This window comes from Bubalus kerabau, chromosome 21, assembly GCF_029407905.1.
Source record: "Bubalus kerabau isolate K-KA32 ecotype Philippines breed swamp buffalo chromosome 21, PCC_UOA_SB_1v2, whole genome shotgun sequence".
NCBI classification, from domain to species: Eukaryota; Metazoa; Chordata; class Mammalia; order Artiodactyla; family Bovidae; genus Bubalus; species Bubalus kerabau.
This window is the reverse complement of record NC_073644.1, coordinates 28804778-28830926: the sequence shown is the minus strand read 5'-3', so window position 1 is coordinate 28830926 and position 26149 is coordinate 28804778. Positions and strand designations below refer to the sequence as shown.

At 38.7% G+C, this 26149-nt stretch overlaps 1 protein-coding gene and 1 long non-coding RNA gene across 2 annotated transcripts in view; one reads left to right on the top strand and one right to left on the bottom strand.

Annotated features, from left to right (window-relative positions):
- The first annotated feature begins 12194 nt into the window (after nucleotides 1-12194).
- The window catches only part of DSG3 (desmoglein 3), a 30953-nt gene continuing 16998 nt past the window's right edge, over nucleotides 12195-26149 (top strand). The window contains exons 1-6 of the mRNA XM_055559052.1: nucleotides 12195-12363; nucleotides 21705-21740; nucleotides 22244-22375; nucleotides 24103-24258; nucleotides 25102-25246; nucleotides 25873-26039. Coding sequence (XP_055415027.1) covers nucleotides 12316-12363; nucleotides 21705-21740; nucleotides 22244-22375; nucleotides 24103-24258; nucleotides 25102-25246; nucleotides 25873-26039 — 684 coding nt within the window. The 5' untranslated portion in view covers nucleotides 12195-12315. The remainder of the gene's footprint in view (nucleotides 12364-21704; nucleotides 21741-22243; nucleotides 22376-24102; nucleotides 24259-25101; nucleotides 25247-25872; nucleotides 26040-26149) is intronic.
- The window catches only part of LOC129635849 (uncharacterized), a 33295-nt gene continuing 27081 nt past the window's right edge, over nucleotides 19936-26149 (bottom strand). The window contains exon 3 of the long non-coding RNA XR_008706487.1: nucleotides 19936-20070. This is a non-coding gene — a long non-coding RNA (uncharacterized LOC129635849). The remainder of the gene's footprint in view (nucleotides 20071-26149) is intronic.

The window sequence follows — 26149 nt, the reverse complement described above, 5'->3', positions numbered from 1 at the left end:
GAAAAAAAAAAAAATTGGGAGAGGGGGCATTTAACTTTTAGAGTGAAAATACAGAAAATAAATTTCCTCTGATAAACAGAGTAACACAAATTTCAGATCTATACTTTGCCCAGAGGTAGTATGGAAAGGGAAAATTAATAAAAGGAAAAGAAAGAATGGGTGGGGGTGGGGCACTGCTGAAGGAGCAGGAAGTAAAAGGATGAGAGGGAGGGAGAGGGAATAGTAATTAGGAATGGAAAGAGCAAGCTACATCCAGACAGGCAAACTGGAAGGGGGATGTGCCTTGAAAGGCAGTCAGGAGCGGATGCTGGGTTCCCTAGCCCCAAGGAGCCTGCCACACTCTGGAACCTCACACACACACACACACACCCCTCCCACTCCTCCACCCCAACTTCTTCACCCCCTCATCCCTGGTCCAGCCACGGTGAGATCTCTGACCTCCTCACCAGGAAGCCAACACAAGACAGAGAAGAGATAATCCTTGTTCTAGGATAGACAGTCATTTCCTGGTTTGGAGCTTGTTAAACTGACTAGTTGCCTGTTTTTGTTCCTAATTTGTACTCCATTTCCATTGTTGTTGTTTTTCTCATAGTAGTCAAAAATGCCAACCTCTTTGACTTTTTATTATGACTTTGTCTCCCTTAGACCTGACTGTGAGCATAACAAGAACTTTTTCAGACACTGAAAGGTGCCCACAGTCTGACCTGGAATCTCTGACCCTGATCTCAGACTTTCTCCCCAGGATTCCCAGATCTGTTCTTTCAGTGTAACACTCAGAGGCATGATTCCTAATGCACATTTTGCTCACACTTTCAATTCAACAAGCACTTATTATCTGGCATGGACAGGTGAGGCATGGGGGCTACAAAGAGGTACCAGACACAGCTCCACCCTTGGGAATGCTACAGACTAGTAAGAGGGATCAACATGTAAGCAAACATTTCAGGATAATCTTTAAGAAATTCCTACCCATGTGCTTTCCCATTGGCTCAGGGGTAAAGAACCCACTCACCAATGCAGGAGACATGGGTTTGATCCCTAGGTCAGGCAGAGAGGAAAGATCCCCTGGAGAAGGAAATGGCAACCCAATCCAGTATTCCTGCCTGGAGAATCCCATGGAAAGAAAAGCCTGTCAGGCTACAGTCCATGGGGTCTCAAAAGAGTCAGATACAACCGAGCAACTAAACAACAACCCATGTATGGGAATGCAGACCCAGAGCACAGGCTAGTTTGGGAGATAGAAGATGGCATCTGGAGAAGATGAATCCTCAACTATTAATATGTTATATATATGCATGTATATATATATATAGATATAGATATAGATATATATACTACTGTTTGTCCATTAACCTTTTAATATTTATTTATTTGGCCATGCCTGGTCTTAGTTGCAGCACGTGGGATCTAGTTCCCTGACCACAGGTGGAGCCTAGGCCCCTGCACTGGGAGCAGAGGCTCAGCCACTGGACCACCAGGTAGGTCCCTAGTCATTCATCTTTAATGGACACTTAGTTTGCTTCCATATGTTGGCAAGTGTAAATAATGCTGCTATGTAGCTTTTTGAATCAGTGTTTTTGTTTTTGTTTTCAGATAAATACCCAGCAGTGGAATTGCTGGGTCATATAGTAGCTCTATTTTTAGTTTTTTGAGAAACTCCCATACTGTTTTTCACAGTGACTGTACCAAATTATGTTCCCATAAACAGTGTATGAGGGTTCCCTTTTCTCCACATCCTCTCCAACATTTGTTGTGTTCTTTATGAACACAGCCATTCTGACAGGTGCAAGGTGATAGTTCATTGTAGTTTTGATTAGCATTTCCCTGATGACTAGTGAAATTGAATATCTTTTCACGTACCTGTTGGCCACCAGCATGTCCTCTTTGGAAAAATGTCTATTTACGTCTTCTGTCCATTTTTCAATTGAGTTGTTTCCTGTGATGTTCAGTTGTATGAACTGTTATATATTTTGGGTATTAACCCCTTAGCAAGTATTTTCTCCCATTCAGTGGGTTGTCTTTTTGTTTTGTTGAGGGTTTCCTTTGCTATGCAAAACTTTTTAAGTCTAATGAGGTCTCATTTGTTTATTTTTATTTCATTTCCTTTGCACTAGGAGATAGACCCCCAAAAATATTGCTATGATTTGTGTCCCAGGGTTTTCTGTCTATATTTTCTTCCAGGATCTTTATAGTTTCTGGTCTTTCACTTAGGTCTTTAATCTATTTTGAATTTAGTTTTTTATATGGGGTGAGAAAATGTTCTAATTTCATTCTTTTACATTATCGCTGTCCAGTTTTCCCACAATATTCTTGTTAATCACTCTTAATTGGCTGGTGGGGACATATATTTTTCTTCCATACAGACTTTACATTTTTTTTTTTTAATCTTTCTCCACCCCCATCTTTCACATAGACTATGGATCAAGTCTGAGAACTGCACTGAGAATTTATCTATGAGGAATTGACATAGTAATTCATTTCATCCTGGAACACATTAATATCTTTCTATTTTCTTAGGTCTTATTTTATGCCCTTCATTAATAGTCTTCTAATCATTCTTAAGAAAGTTACTTGCAAATATTTTACAGTTTTTCAGAGTCTGAATGGATTCTTATTTCACTTTCTAGGTCCTTTTTTACTACTAGGGTAAAAAAAAAGTTACTAACTTATTATATAAAAATCCATGTTAAAATTTCTAAGATAAGCATTACATGCAAATGTGTGATAATAAATTTGAAGATGCTAGAAGATATGGATAAAAGATATGGATGAAATGCTAGAAGATATGGATAATTTCCTTGAAAAATATAAACCATTGAAAGATGGCCCCCAAAATAGAAAACTTCTACAGACCAATTGACCATAGTGAAACTTGGAGTAACTGGAGATAAATTTCCTAAGCTCAAAATACTTGCTTAAGATGCAGGCTGACCAATCCAAATTAGTATACACTACATCACTTCAAAGTCTAAAGGAATAAAAAGGTGTTCCAAAAATTTGTCAAACATGACTTCATGCAGAGAACTAAAGATTAATATTGTCACCATGTTGCACAAGTTAATCAACGTGTACACACATCCATAAAATTGGCCGTGTGTCTAAGGCTTCAAAAACGAAGCCCAAACTGACTCATGAGCGTGCTGTAAGAACAAGGGAGACTAGAGGTGGAGTTTTCTCGACTTTAATCTCTCTTGAGGTGTAGCCTTCCAGGAAACCAAATAGGCTCCACCTGTGCCAACACTGGGTCAAAAACCATAAAATTATACCATAAATATTGTGCTTTGAGAAAAGCTCAGCTTAAGTGAGTCCACAGGAATCTTCAGAAGTTTCAATAAAGGAAAGTAAACTGAAATGATGTTCAAAAAAGTTAACATGAAACAATAGAGAAAAAAATTCCATAAGCTAGGCAACATTTTCCTGTAGACATAGATTTATTACCTATTCAGGTACATAATGGATTCTGATCCTCTTCTTAATGTCAGCGAATAGAATAATGGTGTTTATTCAAAGGAAGGCCAATTAGACATGTCCCAAACTGCAGAAGAAACATGCTCATATGTTTGAACAGGAAGTTCAGTGCCTTCCTAAGTCTTATGTGACTGTAAAACTGATCTGCACAATACGAGAATTATCAGGCCCCTGAAAAACACAAGCAACAAAATACACTTGCCATTTTTTTCCTCTCATTCATCTTTTCAGGAGGTTTTGTCACTCCTAGTCAGGACCCCAGGGCTTACAATGCATGGGATGATCAGTTGTGCAAGTTTTACAGGTTTGCCAAACTTCCTTGCAACTTACTAATCATAAAAGTATCAGTGTATGATGCCTCATTAGGTAAAATGTCAGCAACCCATGAGTCTTTGTAGAGATTAAACACATCTGTCTTTGACCCAGAAGAACGAAATGTGATAGACTGCTCATTTTTCGGAAATATCCTTCCTCACTTCATTAGAGCTAGTAGTTCTTAACTACAGTCGTTGCTAAAATCCTTGGAGATCATTTTCTCAAATGTTCCATGCTGTTTTCAGAGCCCATCTGAGGCAGAGCAGGGAGCAGGCAGCTGCTGCAGCAAATGATGCAGTGTATACATTCCACCAGCAGCCACTCCTCGTGACGCGTGGTTTGAGAAGCTGGTGGAACATTCCACATGATATTGCTTCCCACGGGTTGGGTGGGGTGGGGGGGGTAAGCTTTATTTATCTTTTTGACTGTGCCAGGTCTTAGTTGCAGCATGCGGGATCTAGTTCCCTGACCAGGGATCAAACCCCGGGCCCCCTGCATTGGGAGCATGGAGCCTTAGCCACTGGACCACCAGGGAAGTCCCTGGGTTGAGCTTTAAATTCTAAAAATTATTTTTCCTTCCTTAGAAATTACCAGTAATGATACTGGTACAATTTGACTCTTAGGAAAACATAAGTCATGGCCCTCACGATACTTAAAAATATTTGAGAACTTCTGTGAAATGTGCTCTTTATCATCAAAAGGACTATTAAAAATATACAAATACAGGGATCTAACAACAACTAGGGAGTATAGGAAATTAATACTTAACTTTTTATATTTCATTGTCCTATCTCTTCAAATCATATCATTTTATTATCTGAGATGGTGAAAAATCATATCATTCTGTCACCTCCCCTGAAAAGGTCAGGATGAGGTTAGATTGAGGAGGGATATCAGGTTCTCTGGATCAAACCAAGATCCAGAACTTATTTAATTTTGGCTCCAGTTTCTTAGATTGCTATACTCAGAATCTTAACTTCATTTAATTTATTATAATCCAATTAATTATTATTTGCATTTATAGGAACCACATTTAAATCTCTTGAAAGTAGAAGTGAGAGTATAGCCACTCAGTTGTGTCCGACTCGTTGTGACCCTATGGAGACCCTTCAGTCTCCTCTGTCCATGGAATCCTCCAGACGAGAATACTGCAGTAGGTAGCCATTCCCTTCTCCAGAGGACCTTCCCCACCCAGAGACACAACTGGGGTCTTCTGTACTGCAGGCAGATTCTTTACCACTGAGCCATCAGGGAAGCCCCCTTTAAATCTCTTACTATAGGTAATTCTTTTCTACTTCTTTTATGAGAAAACAGTACCCATATAAAAATATATATTTTAGCTCTACTAAGAGACAGTTTAGCTCTACTAGGAGATTTAAAGCTAAAATCTCTTAGTAGAAGTAAAATATATATTTTATATGAGTACTATGTTCTCATAAAAGAAGTAGAAAAGGATTACCTATAATAAATGTTATGCCTCAGGGGGATGGGGAAGAGGAGAGACAATTTCTTACACTATCAGCGGGAACGTAAATTGATAGAGCCTTCTGGGATGATGAGCCATTAAAAATCTGGAGTATATGTGCCTTTTGAGCCAGCAGACATACTTGCACACAATTTTTAAAGATATGTTCATTTATTCACCCTGCAAAGTGCTGGGAATATGCTGTAAAATGAAACAGACATGATCCCTCCTGACAGAGCACACAGACAAGTGGAGGAAGGTCATGTTAAGTGTTCCAACTAAGAGATAACAATGACACACGGTACTAAGCCCCGTGTGTGTGGGCATGCGTGCACTCAGTCCCTCGTCACGTTTGACTCTTTGTGACCCCATGGACTATAGCCTGCCAGGTTCCTCTGTCCAAGAAATTTTCAAGGCAAGAATACTGGAGTGAGTTGACATTTCCTACTCTAGGTAATCTTCCCTACCCAGGGATCAAACTGGCATCTCTTGTGTCTTCTATATTGGCAGGCAGATTCTTTACCACCAAGCCACCTGGGAAGCCCCATTACGCCCTATACAGGTAGCAAATTGGGATGATGGATGAAATAATGGGGATGAGCAGGCCCATGCTATGGAAGAGGAAGAAAGGACCCCTATGAGAAAGCCTCAGAAGCCACCACCTGATGAATGAGAAGTAGCCAGTCTTGCAGGAGAGAAACTGAGTGATGACCTAAGACAGGAAAAGATGATTTTCGAAGAACAAAAGAAGGTGCATGTGAGATGAAGGGAGTTTGCGATGTGGCTGGAGGGGAACACAAAGAAGGACCAGGCAGTTCCCTGGAAGCCACGACAGGCGGTTTTGATTCTGTTCCAAGTACACTGCAAGCTGCGGTCCTTTTAAAAATAGCAGTCAGGTTGCTGACTGAGAGCGGACTGAGAGGCAGACTGGGTGAGAGGCGAGAAAGAAACAGGACTGAGTCCTAGGCCCCTTGCCTAAGCTACCTTGAGAGATTCCAAGAATCTGGCAAGTGTGGGAGCCCAGAGAAGGAGGAAACTAGACGGATTCAAAAATAGGTCTTATAAGTAGATTCCACCTTATGGCTTCCATGATAGCTCAGTTGGTAAAGAATCTGCCTGCAATGCAGGAGACCCCGGTTCAAGTCCTGGATCAGAAATATCCCCTGGAGAAGGCATAGGCTGCCCATTCCAGTATTCTTGGGCTTCCCTTGTGGCTCAGCTGGTAGTGAATTCCCCTGCAATGTGGTAGACCTGGGTTCAATTTCTGGGTTGGGAAGATCCTCTGGAAAAGGGAAAAGCTACCCACTCCAGTATTTTGGCCTAGAGAATTTCATGGACTATATAGATGTTCAAGCTGGTTTTAGAAAAGGCAGAGGAACCAGAGATCAAATTGCCAACATCCACTGGATCATGGACAAAGCAAGAGAGTTCCAGAAAAACATCTATTTCTGCTTTATTGACTATGCCAAAGCCTTTGACTGTGTGGATCACAATAATCTGTGGAAAATTCTGAAAGAGATGGGAATATCAGACCACCTGATCTGCCTCTTGAGAAATTTGTATGCAGGTCAGGAAGCAACAGTTAGAACTGGACATGGAACAACAGACTGGTTCCAAATGGGAAAAGGAGTTCGTCAAGGCTGTATATTGTCACCCTGTTTATTTAACTTCTATGCAGAGTACATCATCAGAAACGCTGGACTGGAAGAAGCACAAGCTGGAATCAAGATTGCCAGGAGAAATATCAATAACCTCAGATATGCAGATGACACCACCCTTATGGCAGAAAGTGAAGAGGAACTAAAAAGCCTCTTGATGAAGGTGAAAGTGGAGAGTGAAAAAGTTGGCTTAAAGCTCAACATTCAGAAAACGAAGATCATGGCATCCGGTCCCATCACGTCATGGAAATAGATGGGGAAACAGTGGAAACAGTGTCAGACTTTATTTTTCTGGGCTCCAAAATCACTGCAGATGGTGACTGCAGCCATGAAATTAAAAGACACTTACTCCTTGGAAGGAAAGTTATGACCAACCTAGATAGCATATTCAAAAGCAGAGACATTACTTTGCCAACAAAGGTCCGTCTAGTCAAGGCTATGGTTTTTCCTGTGGTCATGTATGGATGTGAGAGTTGGACTGTGAAGAAGGCTGAGCGCCGAAGAATTGATGCTTTTAAACTGTGGTGTTGGAGAAGACTCTTGAGAGTCCCTTGGACTGCAAGGAGATCCAACAAGTCCATTCTAAAGGAGATCAGCCCTGGGATTTCTTTGGAAGGACTGATGCTAAAGCTGAAACTCCAGTACTTTGGCCATCTCATGCGAAGAGTTGACTCATTGGAAAAGACTCATGCTGGGAGGGATTGGGGGCAAGAGATGAAGGGGATGACAGAGGATGAGATGGCTGGATGGCATCACTGACTCGATGGACATGAGTCTGAGTGAACTCCGGGAGTTGGTGATGGACAGGGAGGCCTGGCATGCTGTGATTCATGGGGTCGCAAAGAGTCGGACATGACTGAGCGACTGATCTGATCTGATAGTCCACGGGGTCGCAGAGTAGGACATGACTGAGTGACTTTCACTCACTCAACCACAAGAACCAAAGAAAAGCTTTTTCTAAAGAAACTCACTGTTGAAGTGAGGAAATTCCTCCCTTCTCACTCTTTATTACCTAACAAAAATATTTCCACAAATAAGCAATTGCCTAATCAGACTAAACAAAGCCAAAAGAAGTGGACCCTGGTCCACGACATAAGTGAAAATTTTTAAATGCACGTTCACCTGTATTTATCCTTCTGTTTGGGTTTGAATCAGTATATGATAAAAATTACACAAATCTTTTGAAAGAAAGAATTCCAGGAATCACAGAACCATGGTGACCATGTTGCATACCATCTAATAGAAAATTAGATCAAAGCTCTATTTTCACTGATTTTTACAGTTGTAGGCTGTTCTCTCCAAATGCATGATTATGATGTTCTCTGACATTTCTGGATGTCTTCAAGTGATGATCTTAATGGAAGTGCATGATTCCATTATCTTGAACAACAAAAAGTGATGGATCAGTACAGTGACAGGCCATTTGGGTAACATTTTGCTAATGCATTCTTTGTGGAACCCATATTTTAATTCATGAATTGGTGGACATTCAAGAACCATTAAATATCAAAAAGTAGTGATGTCTGACATGTAAGATACATGATATACATTTCCAGTCAAAACAAGCAAAAACCAGTGAAGGCTTGCCAGGGAAGGCAGTCTTATTAAGATTCTCTACTTGATGAATAACAGAACTACTGTAGGAAATTAGGAACACTGGGGACATCATGGGAACCTCTGAAGCCACTGCCACATAAACACTCATTGCTTCATTTCTTATTTCATCTGTTCAGCTTTCAGCAGATTGAAGAACAGTGTCTTCTTTAACCTATGATGTATCGTATCTATTGTTCCATTCTTATATTTTTAATACGATGCATCAAATGAAGCACAGTACACATGTACTTTTCAATGATTATGATTATTATTGTTATGATCCTCATTTTCATTTCAGCTTCTTCAGTAAAAGCTAGCTTCCAGTTGGGGCTTATGTTTCCAAAGCCATTATCTGGAGAGTAATAACATAATCTCTCAACAGAAACCACTGGAAAATCCTCCCTTCTTTCCTTTTCACAAACAAAAACAAACAAATTAGCAAGTGAAAACATGCTGAGTCCAGAAGGCAAAGGCACCACCCAGCAGGGGTAACCTCAGTCTACCTTCCTCTCGCCTGGTAAATGTGGCCCCAATACAAGGATGTTTTATTACCTTACTGAGCTCACCAATCCTGCAAAGAAAAAGAAGTGCTATCTTAAAGTATTGTCTAGAGCACCTAGAAGATTAGGGGAGTCCTGTCTGCCTACCAGTGGACAACGGGATCTGTCCTTCCTTTCTACAACCCTCCTTAACTTAGCCTGCATCAGGCTACGGATGGTATATAACTCTCCTACAAGGGTGCCCATACTCTATTTTCACCACCCAACCAAGAATTTACTTACTGGCATTTCAAAACACAAAAATGAAGTACCAGTTAAATCCTTAACCTGTGTTTAGGTCAGGAAAGAGCAAAGTGATAATTAATATTTTTAAGCCTAATTAATAAAAATTGTCAAAGAACTAGAATTTTAGGAAAGGCAAATCAGAAGGAAAAAAATGAGCCATATCTAGAATTTAGTCCACAATGCAATTTATGGGTATTCCTAGGAATATCATAATTCACTGCTATCATTTTTAAAATCTCTTTTGTCTTTAGCACAATAATTGTTCTCTAAGTAATGTCTGACTCTGCAACCCCATGAGCTGTAGTATAACAGGCTCCTTCATCCTCCACTAACTCTGCTTTGAAGAAACTGCAAGATATTATAGAAAAGGAAGCAACTGAAGTTCATTTCTTCTCTTTTTCCCTGCCCCAAAGTTTAGAATGTTATACATAAAGACTTTCTGTACTCATATTATTTTTAAAGAACTTTCTTTTCTAATTGTAAAGCTAATACGCTGTCTTTAAAAAAATTTTTTTTAATGTATACAATCATAATGAAAAAAGTTAAATATATTCATAATCACTTCATTCAAAAATAAGTTCTAGTATATTATGGTAATCCATTGTAGTTTCTAGTTTATATGTATTTCTTTTCATTATCTTATAATTAAATGGCCCCAGTACACACACATCTAAACCCAAAACTCTCAACAATGTTAAACAAATTCAGATGCTAAATTCACAAGTAACCAACATTTCAATTGCTGAATTATGCATTACACAAATCAGTAATAAGTTCAATAAAGCTCATCTCACCTTCTATGCTCCTAAATTTGTTAGCTAGTCCTGTCATGGAGAAACCACTTCCTAATTCAAGAAAGACTTTGCCATGTGCTTCAGTCTTTCCATGTTAGAAAGGATTCAGTATTTGTTCACTTTATGATTCTAATCAAAAAGTGAATAAAATACACATTATGAAACTTAGAAGGAATTCTACAAAGGATATTAAACCTGAGCTTTGGAAAATTTCCAGGTTTTTAACGATTCACTAATTATTCCTCCATTAGCATCAACACCCAACAGATTTGCCACAAATGCTAAGGTATACAATGTTAGTCATCAGTCATCAAGTGTTTTCTGAAAGTAAATAAATAAAGCCAACATTTCTCATAAATAGGTGGTGGTGGTGGAACTTCAGTCACTAAGTTGTGTCCGACTCTTTGTGACCCCATGACTATAGCCCACTAGGATTCTCTGTCCATGGGATTTTCCAGGCAAGAATACTGGAGTGGATTGCCATTACTTTCTCCAGGGGATCTTCCCAACCCAGGATCAAACCTGAGTTTCCTGCCTTGTAGGCAGATTCTTTACTATCTGAGCCACCAGAGAAGCCCATTTCCTATAAGTTAGTATTGAATAGTTTTGGCTTAGCAGCCATACAGTCTCTGTCCATTCTCAACTCCCCTCAACTTGGCCCTTTCACCACAAAGTCAGCCATTTACAACACATAAACAAATGGGAGTAGCTGTGTTCCAATAAAACTTTATTTACAAAAACTTTATCACAAAATCAAGATTTTTTTCTGGGAATGGGTAGTAGGGATGGCTGTACAACAATGTGAATACATTCAATGTCACTCAGCTGTAACCTGAAAATAGTTAAAATAGTAAATTTTATTATGTATGCTTTACCAAAATTTTTAAAAATACACACACAAAACCCCCAAATGCACAACATTTTGCCTATAAGGTGTTTTTTCCCAACTCCTTGACTATGAAATCCTTTCTGTCTGAAATACTCTCATTAAATGGCTTTTCTGAAACTAAAAAGCTTCCAAAACCCGATGCATAAATACTTATAAAGATAATATTGTTCTTCTACCAAACCTTTAAAAAAAACCTGGAATGCTGAAAGCACAAAGGCTTCAGTAGTTGTGGCCCACAGGCTTAGTTGCACCACAGCATGTGGGATCTTAGTTCTCCAACCTCGGATCAAACCCACGTCCCCTGCACTGGGAGGTGGATTCCTAACCACCGAGCCACCAGGGAAGTCCCTGCAAACTACTTTTTTTTTAATTTATAAATGAAAAGAAATACAACAGAAAGATGTCAACTGAGTATTATCAGATACCTGATTTTGCAACACATGGTTTATAGATTTCAAATATCCAAGGCACCATTTGTATTTAGTGTAATTTTATTTCTAATTGTTTTCACTCAAATCCTATTATTAGCAACTGCTTGATGCGATGATTTTCTTCTTCAGATCTGCAGTTTCTTTCAAAAAATATATATATTGCTTAAAACCTAAAGTATATTTTGCGTGTGTGTGCTCAATCGCCCAGTCGTGTCTAACACTTTGAGATCCTCATGGACTGTAGCCCACCAAGCTCCTCTGTTCATGGGATTTTTCAGGCAAGAATACTGGAGTGGGTTGCCATTTCCTTCTCCCGGGGATCTTCCCAACTCAGGGATCGAACCAGTGTCTCCTGCACTGGCAGACAGATTCTTTACCACTGTGCCACCTGGGAAGCCCCCAAAATATATTTTGCTCAACTTTAAATCTACTCACACATACTCAAGCTAAAAATAAGTGCTCTTCCACAAGTTAGATTTGGGGGAATTTCGGATGTTTTGTTTTACTTTTCAGTTTTAATTGGCACCATGAGAACCAGCCAACTAGATCCTTCTACAGTGTAGTCAAGGCTAGATTTTGCCCTTCCACACTGTGATTAATTTATTATTCATCTGGTACCTTCCTATTAGAACTGGTTTTTAGCCTGTGAACTTCTCTTTCAGCTTCCTACAAAGGATTTCATTGCTTCAGGAATTGAGGTGTGTCTAAGTTTTTACCTGGGAGCAAAAGTGATGCAAGCGTTTCTGGTGAGACCAATCCTTGGTTTAGGGTGGGGAGGATCTGCATAACAGGCCATCTGCAGACTCCTGAAGACAGGAGAGACGCTGAGAAAGGGCTTTCCTGAGACATCGTATGCCGACGGTTGGAAAGACTAAAGCGGCAGCTCCCTTCGTTCACCAGGGAAATCAGAAACCATGGCTTGGCTCCCTTTCAGAACCACAGGGGCTCTGGCCATTTTAATGGTAAGTCCTCCCCTCCCCCCGCCCCCCAATAATTGCAAACTTTCCCTGTTTCCTTCCTTGTTAGAGAATATTAATTTGATTGCTGAATCCCTATTATAAATTCTAAAAAGAGTTCAGTGGAAATAAACATTTTAAAATGAAACTGCAAAGATTACCAATTTCCCCCTTTTGTTGCTGTTTGGTTGTGTTTTTTTTTTCAGTGCTGTATTTTCACATGGAAAACCAAGCCAGATAGAAACGAATTTGAAAGTTGCCATTTAGCATATTTAGTTGGAGAACTAATTAATCCTGATTGCAGGTCTATTTTCCACAGTATCTTCACTTTCTTTAAAGTCATGCTTTTATTCATCTTTTTGTTCAGGCTTTTATTCTATTACACAAAGTAAAACACATAAAAGAGAATGAGGTCTATTTCCCAAGGTTATATATATCTCTTAAGCACATGGCTAAGAATTGTACATGCCTGGTCTTGATACCTGACATGTTTTTAAGTAGTCTAAGACCATTGAATTAAAATCAAAGCAATGTTTGATTCTGGAGAAGTTGGGAGGGTTATTAAGAAAAGAATGTTTATGTTTATGTGCAAAAGATATCTAACCTTTAGGGAGAAAAAAATATTTTATAAGCCAGTTTTCCAGAAAAGTAAAACTTTTACTGACTGGGAAAGTTTTATATAGTATTAGATAAAAGAGTAGTGGAATCTGGAGAGCAAAGAACTAGACTAGACGTTACAGACTAGTGTGCTCCTTAACTATGTTGTTTTAGTGAAGAAAAAAATTGGTCACAATATTATCAGTTCCACATAGATATCAAAATAGTGAAATACACCATAATGAAGTTTTTAAATCCCTAATATTAATTCCTCATTTTATCAACAATAAGTTGGGTTGGCCTAAGTATCAGTTTCCCTCATGTCCTCATCTAAAAAATTGAGATAATTGGACTTCAAAAAGTTACAGGGAGATAGATCTCAAGAAAGAACTTTCTAAAAATTAAACATGCTTAAAATTAGAATAGACTGCCTGTTAGCCAGCATTTCTTAACCTTATCTGTTATGGCAATGGTCAAGCAGAATATTGGTATCACATCCTTCTGTTCGAGTCTATTTCTATTATGACAGTGTAACTAACTGTTTTGGCAATCTAATGAATTTAATTGACCCAAGAATGTTGTAAAGAGAAATCTGGCAGTTGTATGACTTCCCCGCCTTTCCAGATGGTCATTTCTGAACTAAATAAACTGCAGGTAGCCTGATAAGCCATCTGTCCCGATCAATGACCAGCCTGGGAAGCTAGGGGATATGCGGCAGGGTGTGCTGGAATAGTGTTGTTGTAGAATTGGACTGCCACATGCTTAGGGGAGTTTCTTTCCCTTCTCTGATGTGTACCCCTCTCAGCTACCCTTCTGGTTCTGGAGTGGCTGTAAGATCCTTACACAGAGGGCTGTTTTATTCCTCTTTGCATCCCCAATGCCTACCATAACATCTACCTTACAGTGGATGCACAATTGTTCAAAGAATGGGTAAATGAATGATTGAATAAGGCCTCTCTAAACTATAACCCCCACCACAGTGCCTCTATAATCCTAGTCATGGGGGACGCTCCCTCAGGAAAATTTTGCAGGCTCACATACAAAAACACACAAGTTATTTACACAATAATATAATGTTATATATAATTATTAAACTAAGTGGTCTAGAACTGCTCTGTCCAATACAGTAGCCACTAGCCACATGTGGCTATTAACCACATGAAACGTGGTTGATCTGTATTGAGATGTGCTGTTAAGCATAAAGTATACATTATATTTTGAAGACTCTGTATGAAAAAAAAAGAGAACATGCATGCATATGTGCTCAGTTTCATCCAACTCTTTGCAACCCTACAGACTGCAGCCTACCAGGCTCCTCAGTTCATGGGATTCTCCAGGCAAGAATACTGGAGTGGGTTGCCATGCCTTCCTCCAGGGGATCTTCTCGACCCAGGGATTGAACCTGTGGCTCCTGAATGGCAGGCAGATTCTTTACCACTGAGCCACAGGGGAAGCCCAGAAAAGAACATAAAATATGTCATCAATAATTTTTATGTCGACTGTATATTGAAATTGACAGTAGTTGGGGTACATTCGTTAAAAATATGTTGAAAAAATTAATTTCACCTTTTTAACCTTTTTAATATGAATGGTAAAAAATTTAAAATTCGATAAGCGATTCACATTCATTACTTTATTTCAACTGGACAGTGCTGGTCTACTCTTAATCCCATTAGTGGAAGGCAGTGTCAGTCAGAAGTGAGGTAGGCAGGGACTTCCCTGGTGGTCCAGTGGTTAAGACTTTGCCTTCCAAAGGGTGTGGGTTCAATCCCTAGTTGGGAAGCTAAGACCCTGCATGCCTTGGGGCCAAAAAACCAAAACATAAAAAGTACAGAAACAGTATTGTAACAAATTCAATAAAGACTTAGAAAACAGTACACATCAAAAATTTTTTTTTAAAAAGTGAGGTAGGCAAACCAGGCTTGATGAACCAGGAGAGATTCGGGCTGCTCTCTGATAAATATAGGTGGGCCACAGGGACATTTATTTTGTCGTCAGCCCAGCATGAGCAAAGGCAGGTGCAACTGAAGCGCTTGCCTAGGGGCAAGGGACACACTAGTTTGGCTGCACTGGAGAATCCGGATGTGAGTTAGAATGGCAGATGAGGGTCAGACAGAAAAGTGCATTCTGTGAAGGGTAGTGAAATCCTTTTAGAAGTGGAGAGCCACCCAGAGTTTCGAAATGGTGTGGTGATGGGAAAAAAACAATGTTCTTAAAAGCATTGTGGAGTGGGAATGTACATCTTTTGTTATTGAAGGATGGGTGTGAAAGTTGGAAGACCTGTTCGGAGGTTTTGAGTTAATTCCACCAACCTATGACCATACAAAGGTTGCCTGGAGAGGTAATACATAAAAGCTAAATCATAGACTTTAGTCTATACCTGTACCACTGACTCACTCCAGGTTTTGCTTCCTCAGCTGTCAAATAAGAATAGTCATATCCCCCTGACTAATGAGAATGACCACAGTAAAAATGAAACAGCAATGAGTGCAAAAAAGTGTTCCGGAAAATATAAAGTGCTTTGTAGGACTCTACTTCCTACTATTTGTAATATTTTAGTAATAAAGATGAAACTTGATAACACCTTAATATTCTCCCTTCCTATTTTAAACAACTACCAACATTAGTTTTAATGTCAAGAACCTACATTTTTCTTGAGTGAAAGGGCACATCAAAAACAGTTATGCGATTAATTTTTTGGAAATTGACAGAAAAAAAAATTAAACCTGAATTTTAAATGATAATGGGTATAGGGAAATAACAAAATTTTAAACTTGGAGCATTACCCTAAATTTTAACTGCTTTAGTCTAGATTCATTGAGAGGGGACTGTGTGAGGAACACCAGCATGTTGTAAAATTTAACACTTATCTGTTTCCCATGTTTGCTTGATCTGTTTTGCACAATACCAAGTAAACATTTTGGGGAAAGGTTTTGTGATTGAAAAATACTTGTCTTCAAAGATTTAAACTTTTCAAAACAATGTTTGTCTTCAAAGGAGACTACCGGTCAGTATTACAGAAGTCCATTAAATCTGAAACACAATCTGTCAAATAACGTTCCTATAGCATCTGAACAATAAGCCATTTAATTTCATGTTACAATATTATTATGTAAAGATTTACTCATTACAAAACTAATACAAGCGTTTGAAATCCAAAGATGTTTAAAGCACGACGTTTTAAACAAGTTAATAGTGTTCATGCTGGAAAAAAGAAAAGTAGTTTAAATACCAAGCTCTGAGTTAGAATGTGTTCTAAATAGAGCAGCGGTGGTGATTTAGACACTAAGTCATGTCTGACTCTTGGGATCCCATGGACTGTAGCCTGCCAGGCTCCTCTGTACATGGGATTCTCCAGGTGAGAAGACTGGAGTGGGTTGCCATTTCTTTCTCCAGAGGATCTTCCCGACCCAGGGATCGAACCAGGATTTCCGATATTGCAGTCAGATTCTTTACTGACTAAGCTATGAGGGAAGCGCCAAATACAGCACAACACCCTTCAACCACTTTCTCTACAGAACATCCAGAAAGCAAATTGTTAAGAAAAGAATTGTATGCTAAGTGGCCCAGATTTTCCAGAAGGAAAATCTTCGACATACCCTTCCTTCTCTTCACTGATGAAGCACTCCAATTTCCAATGCTGGTGAATATATGAAAATTAATTTCCTCCTGAACCTCTCCAACAGTTAAAATTCTAAAATCAGAATAACCTTGCCAAGCGATTCATGCCAGCCCTGACTGACGTGCAAACCTTGGGAAAGATGTAATTATTTACTTCCATCAATTACCATTCCCAGTTGCTTAATACTCAAAACCGGTTTTCATTTAGAACTAGAAGACTTGGTGTCCGTGATGCTTCTCATAAACCTCTTAGCCTTTGGCTCTTCCTTTCCAGTTAAGAGTCAATCTGATAGCCTAAGGAGAGGGTTTGCTTTGTGAAGTTCATTACAAGAATTAGGGCAAGAGTCGAACACGACTTGGCAACTAAACCACCAAGGAGATGGCTTGCTTTGTGAAGTTCATTACAAGAATTACACAGGCAACTGGTTACTATCCATAATTGTACTATGAATAATTGAATCCATGTAATGTGCACATGTTCCTTGTATGACCGCTGCACAGCTGACCAGGCTGTACACTGCACAATGCCAGGAGGTATGTTCACATAAACTACAATGTGAACAATGTCCCCTGGAGTTGCACAGGCGGCAAATCACACCATTGGACAGTGGAACACTGGTTCTTATCTCTTTCTGAGGCTCAAGAAAGAGTTCTATGTGCCTTGACATGAGTAATAATAATAAAAGATCATATCACAGTGGCTCTTTACATCTTTTTTAAGTCTTTTTTAAGACCTGTTAATTCATTTAATCCTCACAACAAACCTATAAAGTTAGTAGAATTATTATACCTATTTTATGGATAAAGAAACTGAAAAATTAAATAATGTTCCCAAGTTTTTCAGCTAGTACATGATGAGACTAGGATTTTAATTGAGGGATTCAGAATCCAATGTCCAGTTTTGTATTTCTACACTTAACTGTTACCTTTGTTCTTGTTGTTTAGTGACTAGGTTGTGTCTGACTCTTTGTGACCCCATGGACTATGGCCACAAGGCTCCTCTGTCCATGGGATTTCTCAGGCAAGAATATTGGAGTGGGTTGCCATTTCCTTCTCCAGAGGATCTTCCCAACCCAGGGATCGAACCCGCATCTCTTACATCTCCTGCATTGGCTGGTGGATTCTTTACCACTGAGCCACCTGGGAAGAAACTGTCTTACATAGTACTTAAAATGAGCTCCTGAAAAAGGACTTAATTTTCTAAATTGAATTTACTCTAAACATCAGTTATTAAAGTGTTGAACTCTCCTAAATTAAATACTTCTTAAGTAATTAAACATAAATCATTTTCATTCAATTAAGGAATTTTCCTTGGTAAACATGAAGCTTATTAAAATACTTCTGGATTTTTTTAATCTTAATTTCAAAAAGTTGATACATATCTATTGATCTCTTTAATCTGACACATAATCTTGCATCTAACCAATTATAAAAATAGTATCACCAACCTATATGCATACATATATTTCATGAACTTTTCAAAAATAATAATTAATTTTAAAAATCAAGTTTAAAATTTGTAATGATTCCTTTGAATTACCCAGCTCATTCTGCAAATTTCCCAGAGAGGAGTGGGTCTGATCTTATCCCATGCAGAGAAAAATGGCCGAGAAAAATGGCCATGCTTTATGCTGGCTAGGACTAGCTTCCTGAATCCAATGCATACTCAAACAGTCTGACCTTCCTTCCCCACGCTGAAATTTCAGAGTACTCTAAACAAAACCTTAGCCAAACTCAGTAAAAAGCAACTGTTATTATATAAGACTTTTAAAAATCCAGTCACCCACATCCTCAAAATATATTTATTACAAATCTACCATACTCAATAGGAATCTTAATGATATAACTACATACATTTTAGTTAGCAAATAGGGCATATGAATATCCAGCCATTTTATGTCGCACGCTTTTTATTAACTTAAAAATCTTATTTGCTTTTAATAAAACATTTCTAATTCTTATGTATACCAAGGCATTTAGACCATATTGCTGCTTTATAAATCATACAGTCAAAATTATAAAACCATAACCAGGGAACACAGGGAAGAAAGAAAAATAAATTCACAAAATACAGAGTGTTTTCTCTACACTGCTATTTTCTAGACTCTAGGCCACAAAAAAGACAACTTAATTGATTTACATTGTCAAGAAGCTATTGAAATATTTATTAGATATTCAAAATAATTATATGAACAATGTAACTAAAACAACTAAATAGCTGCATATAAGTACTAATTAACTCAAATAGTAAAGTTTTTTTAAAAATACTTGGGAATAATGTAAAGCTATGACTATATGTCTAAATACATATTTAAAAAGCACTGCATTATTCAAAAGTGTTCTTAGTAACTGTCCCCATATTCCTAAAAACACAACAAAGATTATATTTTCACAATATTCCCTAAAATTGGAAAACATTCCTGGTGGGCTAACTTTGAAAGAGAGGATGGGAAAGAGTAAAGGTTTGGCTGAGTAGCTTCTTTAAGGGCTCGGAGTCAAAGAAATGACTTAACAAGTAAGAAACACCTGTCTGCAATGCTCGATTTCCACAGTTTAGGGTTTGTCCTTCCTTCACTTCCCAGAAAAACAGATATCTTGTCTTAATGTCTATTAGAAAAATCATTCTCCACAGGGCTAGTACAAACATGATTCATATTTTCAGGATGACTCCAGTTTTCCTGTAAAAGGGATCATGCCTGGTCCATCCCTCCCCTCACGTAGGGCTGAGTTGTTCTTGGGAACTGAGAAAGGTGTACAATGACTTCATTGTCCTGGTCTTTTCTCCCACGTAATGCATGTGTGCACATGTACTCAGTCGTGTCTGACTCTGTGCAACTCCATGGACTACAGCCCACTGGGCTCCTCTGTCCATGGAACTTTCCAGGCAAGGATACTGAACTGGGTCACCATTTCCTTCTTCAGGGGATCTTCCCAACCCAGGGTTTGAACCTGCATCTCTTATGTCTCCTGCATTGTCAGGCAGATTCTTTACCACTAGTGCCTCCTGGGAACCCCCCAAGTAACTCATGAATCTGTTTAAAAAAGAGCAGCAATGCTGTAAAATAATTTTGAGATCTGTTATAACCACAAGTCATGGTCTTTTTCCATGACAATTTTAACAAACATCCTTTGAAATAAAGATTTTACTGAAATTTTTAGAATGGAAGCATCCTCACATCCTAAGTCTGATATCATTTTTCCTTTGGTTCAGACTGGGACTTGCCTCTTTATTATAGCCTTCCAAAATAAGCAACGTAATAAATCTACATTGTTTCAGGATTAACTGCAGCCTTTGCCAGGAAGAAATCTAAATTGACTATCACATAACTTTTTTTCTATGACTCGTTTTTATTTTCTATTTATTTACACTGACTTAAGAATCTAGTGTAGTGGTGATGTGCACACTTAGAGTCAGGCTGCAGAGATTCAAATCCGAGGGCTGTTAGTCGGGGCAAAGTACTCATTTTCTCATGAGTATTCTCCTTTTCTTCATCCCTGAAAGACAGATTACAGTATCCTTCAGATGGCTGCTGTGTTAAGTGAGATAGTAAACATAAAGCTCTGTGAATAGCATCTGACACATAAAACATAATTCTTTTGTTCTGATTTATTTTTCATAATCTTTTTCCTTCCAGATTGTCTTCAAATTAGTTAATCAGTGAGAGTCAGAAAACAGTTTTAAAACATCTGCTAAGGGATCAGTATTGTAAGGATAGCAAAAAACAATAATAATAATATAGAAGCACCAATTTGGAAAGTTTGCCATTTTCTTGGCTCGACACCATATAATGCACATAAAACCATAAGAAATAATAAATAACGGTAAACCATTATGGGCTAAATTGCACAGTACAGAATATACGTCATGTAAACTTAGAAAAGGAGACATCAGTAAGGACAGTTGCATGGAGACTGTTGGAACTTAAAATGATCTTCAAGGATGAGTAATACAGTATTCAAGTATGGGAAGGTAAGAAGAATGCATTCCAGGTAGAAAACAACACTGAAAATGACACAGATGAAGGTCCTATATACTCCTAAGAAGGTGAAGACCTAGTCTGGCCTGGCTTCATCTTATCTTTATTTGTTTTAGATCAGTAGGAAAATTAAGCTCAAATTTAAATTGAACTAGTAGAGCAGAGATGCACAAATCCACATTCCATAGCAAATAGTACTTGTGATTGGAATAGCACATCCCCATCTTTTACATTTCATTCTCTAAATTAGACTGCTGCTGCTGCTGCTAAGTCGCTTCAGTCATGTCCAACTCTACACGACCCCACAGGCGGCAGCCCACCAGGCTCCCCCGTCCCTGGGATTCTCCAGGCAAGAACACTGGAGTGGGCTGCCATTTCCTTCTCCAATACATTAAAGTGAAAACTGAAAGTGAAGTCGCTCAGTCATGTCTGACTCTTAGCGACCCCATGGACTGCAGCCCACCAGGCTCCTCCATCCATGGGATTTTTCCAGCCAAGAGTACTGGAGTGGGTTGCCATTGCCTTCTCCCTAAATTAGACTAGTTCCTTTCCATTCTCTCAGCTCTTATATGACTAAGAAAATGCCTTAGTCTGGAATTGCAACTAACGAAAACAGCGTTGCCAAGTCGGTAGAGTAGGTCACAGCTTTTAATAATCTCCTGTGGTACTTTCTGAAGCTTATTAGAATGATGCGCACCATTGTTTCCCAAAGCAACAGCTTCCATAGCTCCTGGGAAGTGTTTATAGAGCAGCCAGGTAAGAAATGTCTGGTTGTTGCAACAACTGTTAGAATTTTGAAAAGTCCAATAGATTCCCCTGAACATCATTAAAATTCTACAATTAGATTACACAACTGAAGGAACTATTTACATGAAGACTGTTTTCTTTTTTGCTCTTTGAATACTGCTTCTCCAAATCTACCTCTTTCCTATTTTTATTACTTTTAATCGGAAGATAATTGCTTTACAATGTTGTGCTGGTTTCTGCCATATATCAATATGAGTCAGCCATAGGTATACCCGTGTTCCCTCCCTCTTGAAACAGAAACAACTACAATAGGAACAACAGAATGTAAAAATCAGAATTATTATCTTATGTAATTACTTATTTGAAGAATTTATGTTTAATTTGACTTTATTTAAATGTCTACAGGTGGTTCTTTTGGTTCATGGAGAATTGAGAATACAGGTAAAGTATGAAAAAGATTTTGCAATTAAAATAGTTTAGCTTAAAAACTGTACTGGAAAAATAAATATTTACTTAATATTATAAAGTACTAAATAATTTAATTGTGAAAATACAATTCTAACAACTAACCTAGTAATACTTAAATACTAGCATGAATCGATGTCATTATTGTAATTTACCTCATGCATTCTTTTGTCTTATCTTAAAAATATCAACAGATAAACCAGTATCTGTGCCCAGAACAGTTAGATGTTGTGGAATATATATAGGAAATATAAAATATGGCTAAATGTTAATATTAAAAATCATATAGCTCAGTAGCTGTTTTAGTTATTTACTGTTTCTTCTTTGCATGATAGTGTAAGGGAGAGAAAATTGGGTTTTTAACCATCTTAAATATCTTGAAACATAGGAGACTCCTTAACCTAGGTGTCTGTAATTAATACTCAAAGCAAATATTTCCAACAATGTTCATAATAAAATGTAATCCCTTTTTGAATAAGACTAAAGGACAATACGAAGAATATGAGACAGCAATACAACAAGGCAAAAGGAGATACAAACGTGAGTGGGTGAAATTCGCAAGACCCTGCAGAGAAGGAGAAGACAACTCATACAGAAATCCAATTGCCAAAGTAAGTCTTACGAGCAGAAGCAATGTGAGTTTTGAGAATAAATGTACTAGATGTAAATTAGAATAATGCGGAAATTCCAATTAGCAAGATACAGATTGAGGAGTCCATAGAACAAATAATCTGGTATTTTCAATAACACAAAAAATACAACAATAATAGTATTAATAATATCAATTTAAAAGAGAAAGATGAAGGAGTTACAGCTTCCAGAGTAATTAAAAATAATTAAGAGCCATTTCAATATATTTCAATGGATATGCCTTTTGGAATTCAGATTCTAGCAAATGAATAGAAAAATGTATATGGCCAAGTGCTTTGTTTGGGGCAGCAAATTATCCTCAGAGAATGTGACTGTCTTTACCAGTAATGTATTTAACACGGGTTCACTGCAGGAGTTATGACAATTTCACAAGCTGAAAACATACAGGATAATGTCTCGCAATAAACCCAAAAATACCATACTCCTAATCAAGTGCAGATTAATCACACTATTGTTCCAGGCAAGAGAGGTTAAAGGCATAGAGTCCAGATTAAGTTGAGGTGGACCTTTCTACCAGTTGGTTCTCACAAGAGTCAGTTTAGTCAATCACAGCTGATGTCTGGCTGCCAGTGCAAAAGCAAAAGTCCCTTATCACTAGAGCACGCTGCTAGGGAACAGAGGTAGTGGCAAGCAAGATTACAGTTTTCACCACTGCCAGGCAAAAGTTGCCTTGCCCAGGCAGGAGCTAATGCCCCAAGCTCTTCAGAGAGGCATTTAGATCAGCTAAGAGTTGCCTTGCCCAGACTGAACACTCTCAAGAAGTCCTCACAAACTGTTCCTTATTTAAAGCTTAAATGTCTCCCAGCCATAGTGACTTCTCCACGCACTTGTATCAGTAAGCCCCAGCGTTGCTCAGCAAGAGCTGAGCTGAATGTATATTGACAGTCACAGATATCCACAACAACATCCTGACAGCTTCCTCAATGCAAACAACCACACTCTTAAAGCAACTCTATTCCTAGATAAAAACAAAAAAGTAGATTTGAAATCATAGCAAACCAACATACAGCAATAAGACAATTAAAGATGGTTGACAATCAACATTGGATTGGCCATGTATTCAGAACTGTTGAAGCTGGGTGATGAGATATATCAGGTTCATTATACATTCTAACTTTATAATATATTTGAAATTTTCCCTATTAAAAATTTAAAGATTAATAATAAAAGCAATTCATTCTAATATTTTTAACACTTAGTATATTATCACTTTCCATTTTTTTCTCCAGCTTCTCCTATTTAAAACTAAATGTCCTTTTTTTTTTTTTTGGTGTTATCTGCTAAGCAACGAGGCATTAAATAGTAGCCTGTCATTTTTTTCTCCAGCTTCTCCTATTTAAAACTAAATGTCTTTTGTGTGTGTGTGTTATCTGCTAAGCAAGGAGGCATTCAGTAGTAGCCTTGTCCTTCACTTTCTCTCAACCTTTTAACATCACCATGGTGACCACAATCTGGGCAAATATTCTAAGGCTGGAAAGGTTAAGGCACGTTGGTCCATACTGGCCAACAGAGGAAACAATTTGAATTTATTTCATATTCCTAATAGCTATCAAGGCAAAAAAATAAACAACACAGTGTCAGAAAGCATGAATAAAATGAACAGATGACTTGAGAGTGTGGAGCACAGGGGGGAAGGAAGAGGCCTGAGTGATGATCACCTTAACATTTTGGGTATTTTGGGCTGCAGATTACTTCAGACTTTGAAGCAACCCAGAAAATTACCTACCACATCTCTGGAATAGGAATTGATCAGCCCCCTTTTGGAATCTTTGTCATTGACAGAAACACTGGGGAAATTAACATAACAGCCATAGTTGATAGAGAAGTAACCCCAAGCTTCCAGGTAAGTGTGTGTCCTTGATATCAGCCACCCTTTCCCTTGTGGCAGTGACTTTAGAAGGTTAATCTAGAAGGATATCAGTGCATGAATCCATCCACCATCAAATAACAAAGAGCCTTCCTTGGATGTCCCTGGTGATCCACTGGTCAGGACTCTGGGCTTCCACTGCAGGGGCTGCAGGTTCAATCCCTGGTTGGGAAACTAAAATCCCACAGGCTGCAATGTGCAGCATAAAAGTAAAAAAAACAAATAAAACAAAGAGCTTCTGAAGGTTGTGCCCCTGAAGGAACAACCCAGGAGGATGTATGAACACTGAACTCCAGCATGCTTCTGGCTAAGACTTTCAGGCTAACAGGAGACACGGTAGCAGCCCACAAGAAGGGGTAACTTGGCCAACTAGTCTACCCAGAATAGACACTTTCCTACTTTGTCTCCTCTTTGTGAAAAATATTTTTCCTCTTTGCACAAAAGTACTGCATATGCTGCTGCTAAGTCGCTTCAGTCATGTCCAACTCTGTGCGACCCCAGAGACGGCAGCCCACCAGGCTCCCCCGTCCCTGGGATTCTCCAGGCAAGAACACTGGAGTGGGTTGCCATTTCCTTCTCCAATGCATGAAAGTGAAAAGTGAAAGTGAAGTCGCTCAGTCGTGTCCGACTCTTAGTGACCCCATGGACTGCAGGCCACCAGGCTCCTCCGTCCATGGGATTTTCCAGGCAAGGGTACTGGAGTGGGGTGCCATTGCCGTCTCCACTGTATATGCTAGGAGAGGCCTTATCTCGACAAGTTTTAATAATAAGCAAACTGATGTTGTAGAACATTCATTAATGCGTCCTCTCCTTTTCTAGATTACATGTCGTGCTCTCAACGCCCTAGGACAAGAGGTAGAAAAACCACTTATACTAACGGTCAAAATTTTAGATATAAACGACAATGCTCCAGTATTTTCACAAAGCATATTCCAGGGTGAAATTGAAGAAAATAGTGCTTCGAGTAAGTCTTCGGCAGTAACTACCACTTTTAATTATTTTTGTTTAACTTTCAGATACAAGCATGATTATAGTACATCATTTTATTCTCTTAGTTTCATCAGTAGTTTTGTAGAAAAATCCATGAAGACAGTCTGGGTCTTCCTTGCTAATATTTGTGATTGAGCTACATATCCACTGCCATTGTACTTCTAGGCTATGGCTGTGTTATCAAGTCAAAGCTTATTCTAGTCACAAAGCTGAAGAGGGGGCTTTAGACAACCCAGATGCATCAGCTGGGCCTTCTTAGATTATAAGAGACAGAGACACTCTCCTTACATGGATAATTGGGGAGAAAGGGAGAACCATAAAGCCATTCAGCAAGGGTGAAAAAATGAAGAGGAAACAGTCTCAACCTCAACATAACCAACCAAGGCTTAGTGAGAAGTGGAGGATTTTTATGGAAGGCAACAACGGGTCAACTGACTCCGTCACCTGACTAAGAGATATTGCACATGACATGTAGTTTTTTGGCATACAAATAGTTTTAAAATCTTACAAGACAAAGATCAATTTGAAATTGTGTTGGATATTTAACGTGAACATAATGTCAATCTTTACATAGCCTTTAATGAACTTCTGTACTCCTAGACTCACTGGTGATGATCCTAAATGCCACAGACGCAGATGAACCGAACCACTTGAACTCTAAAATTGCCTTCAAAATCATCTCTCAGGAACCTGCAGGCACATCCATGTTCCTCCTAAGCAGACACACGGGGGAAGTCCGCACTTTGACCAATTCACTTGATCGAGAGGTAAAGCAAGGCTCTTGGGAGCATTCAATAACTCAGGATTCAGTTGTAAGCAACCCAGGAGAGGTGACTCCCTTCTACCTAAGAAGGAAAGAGGGAAGGAAGAGGGGTTC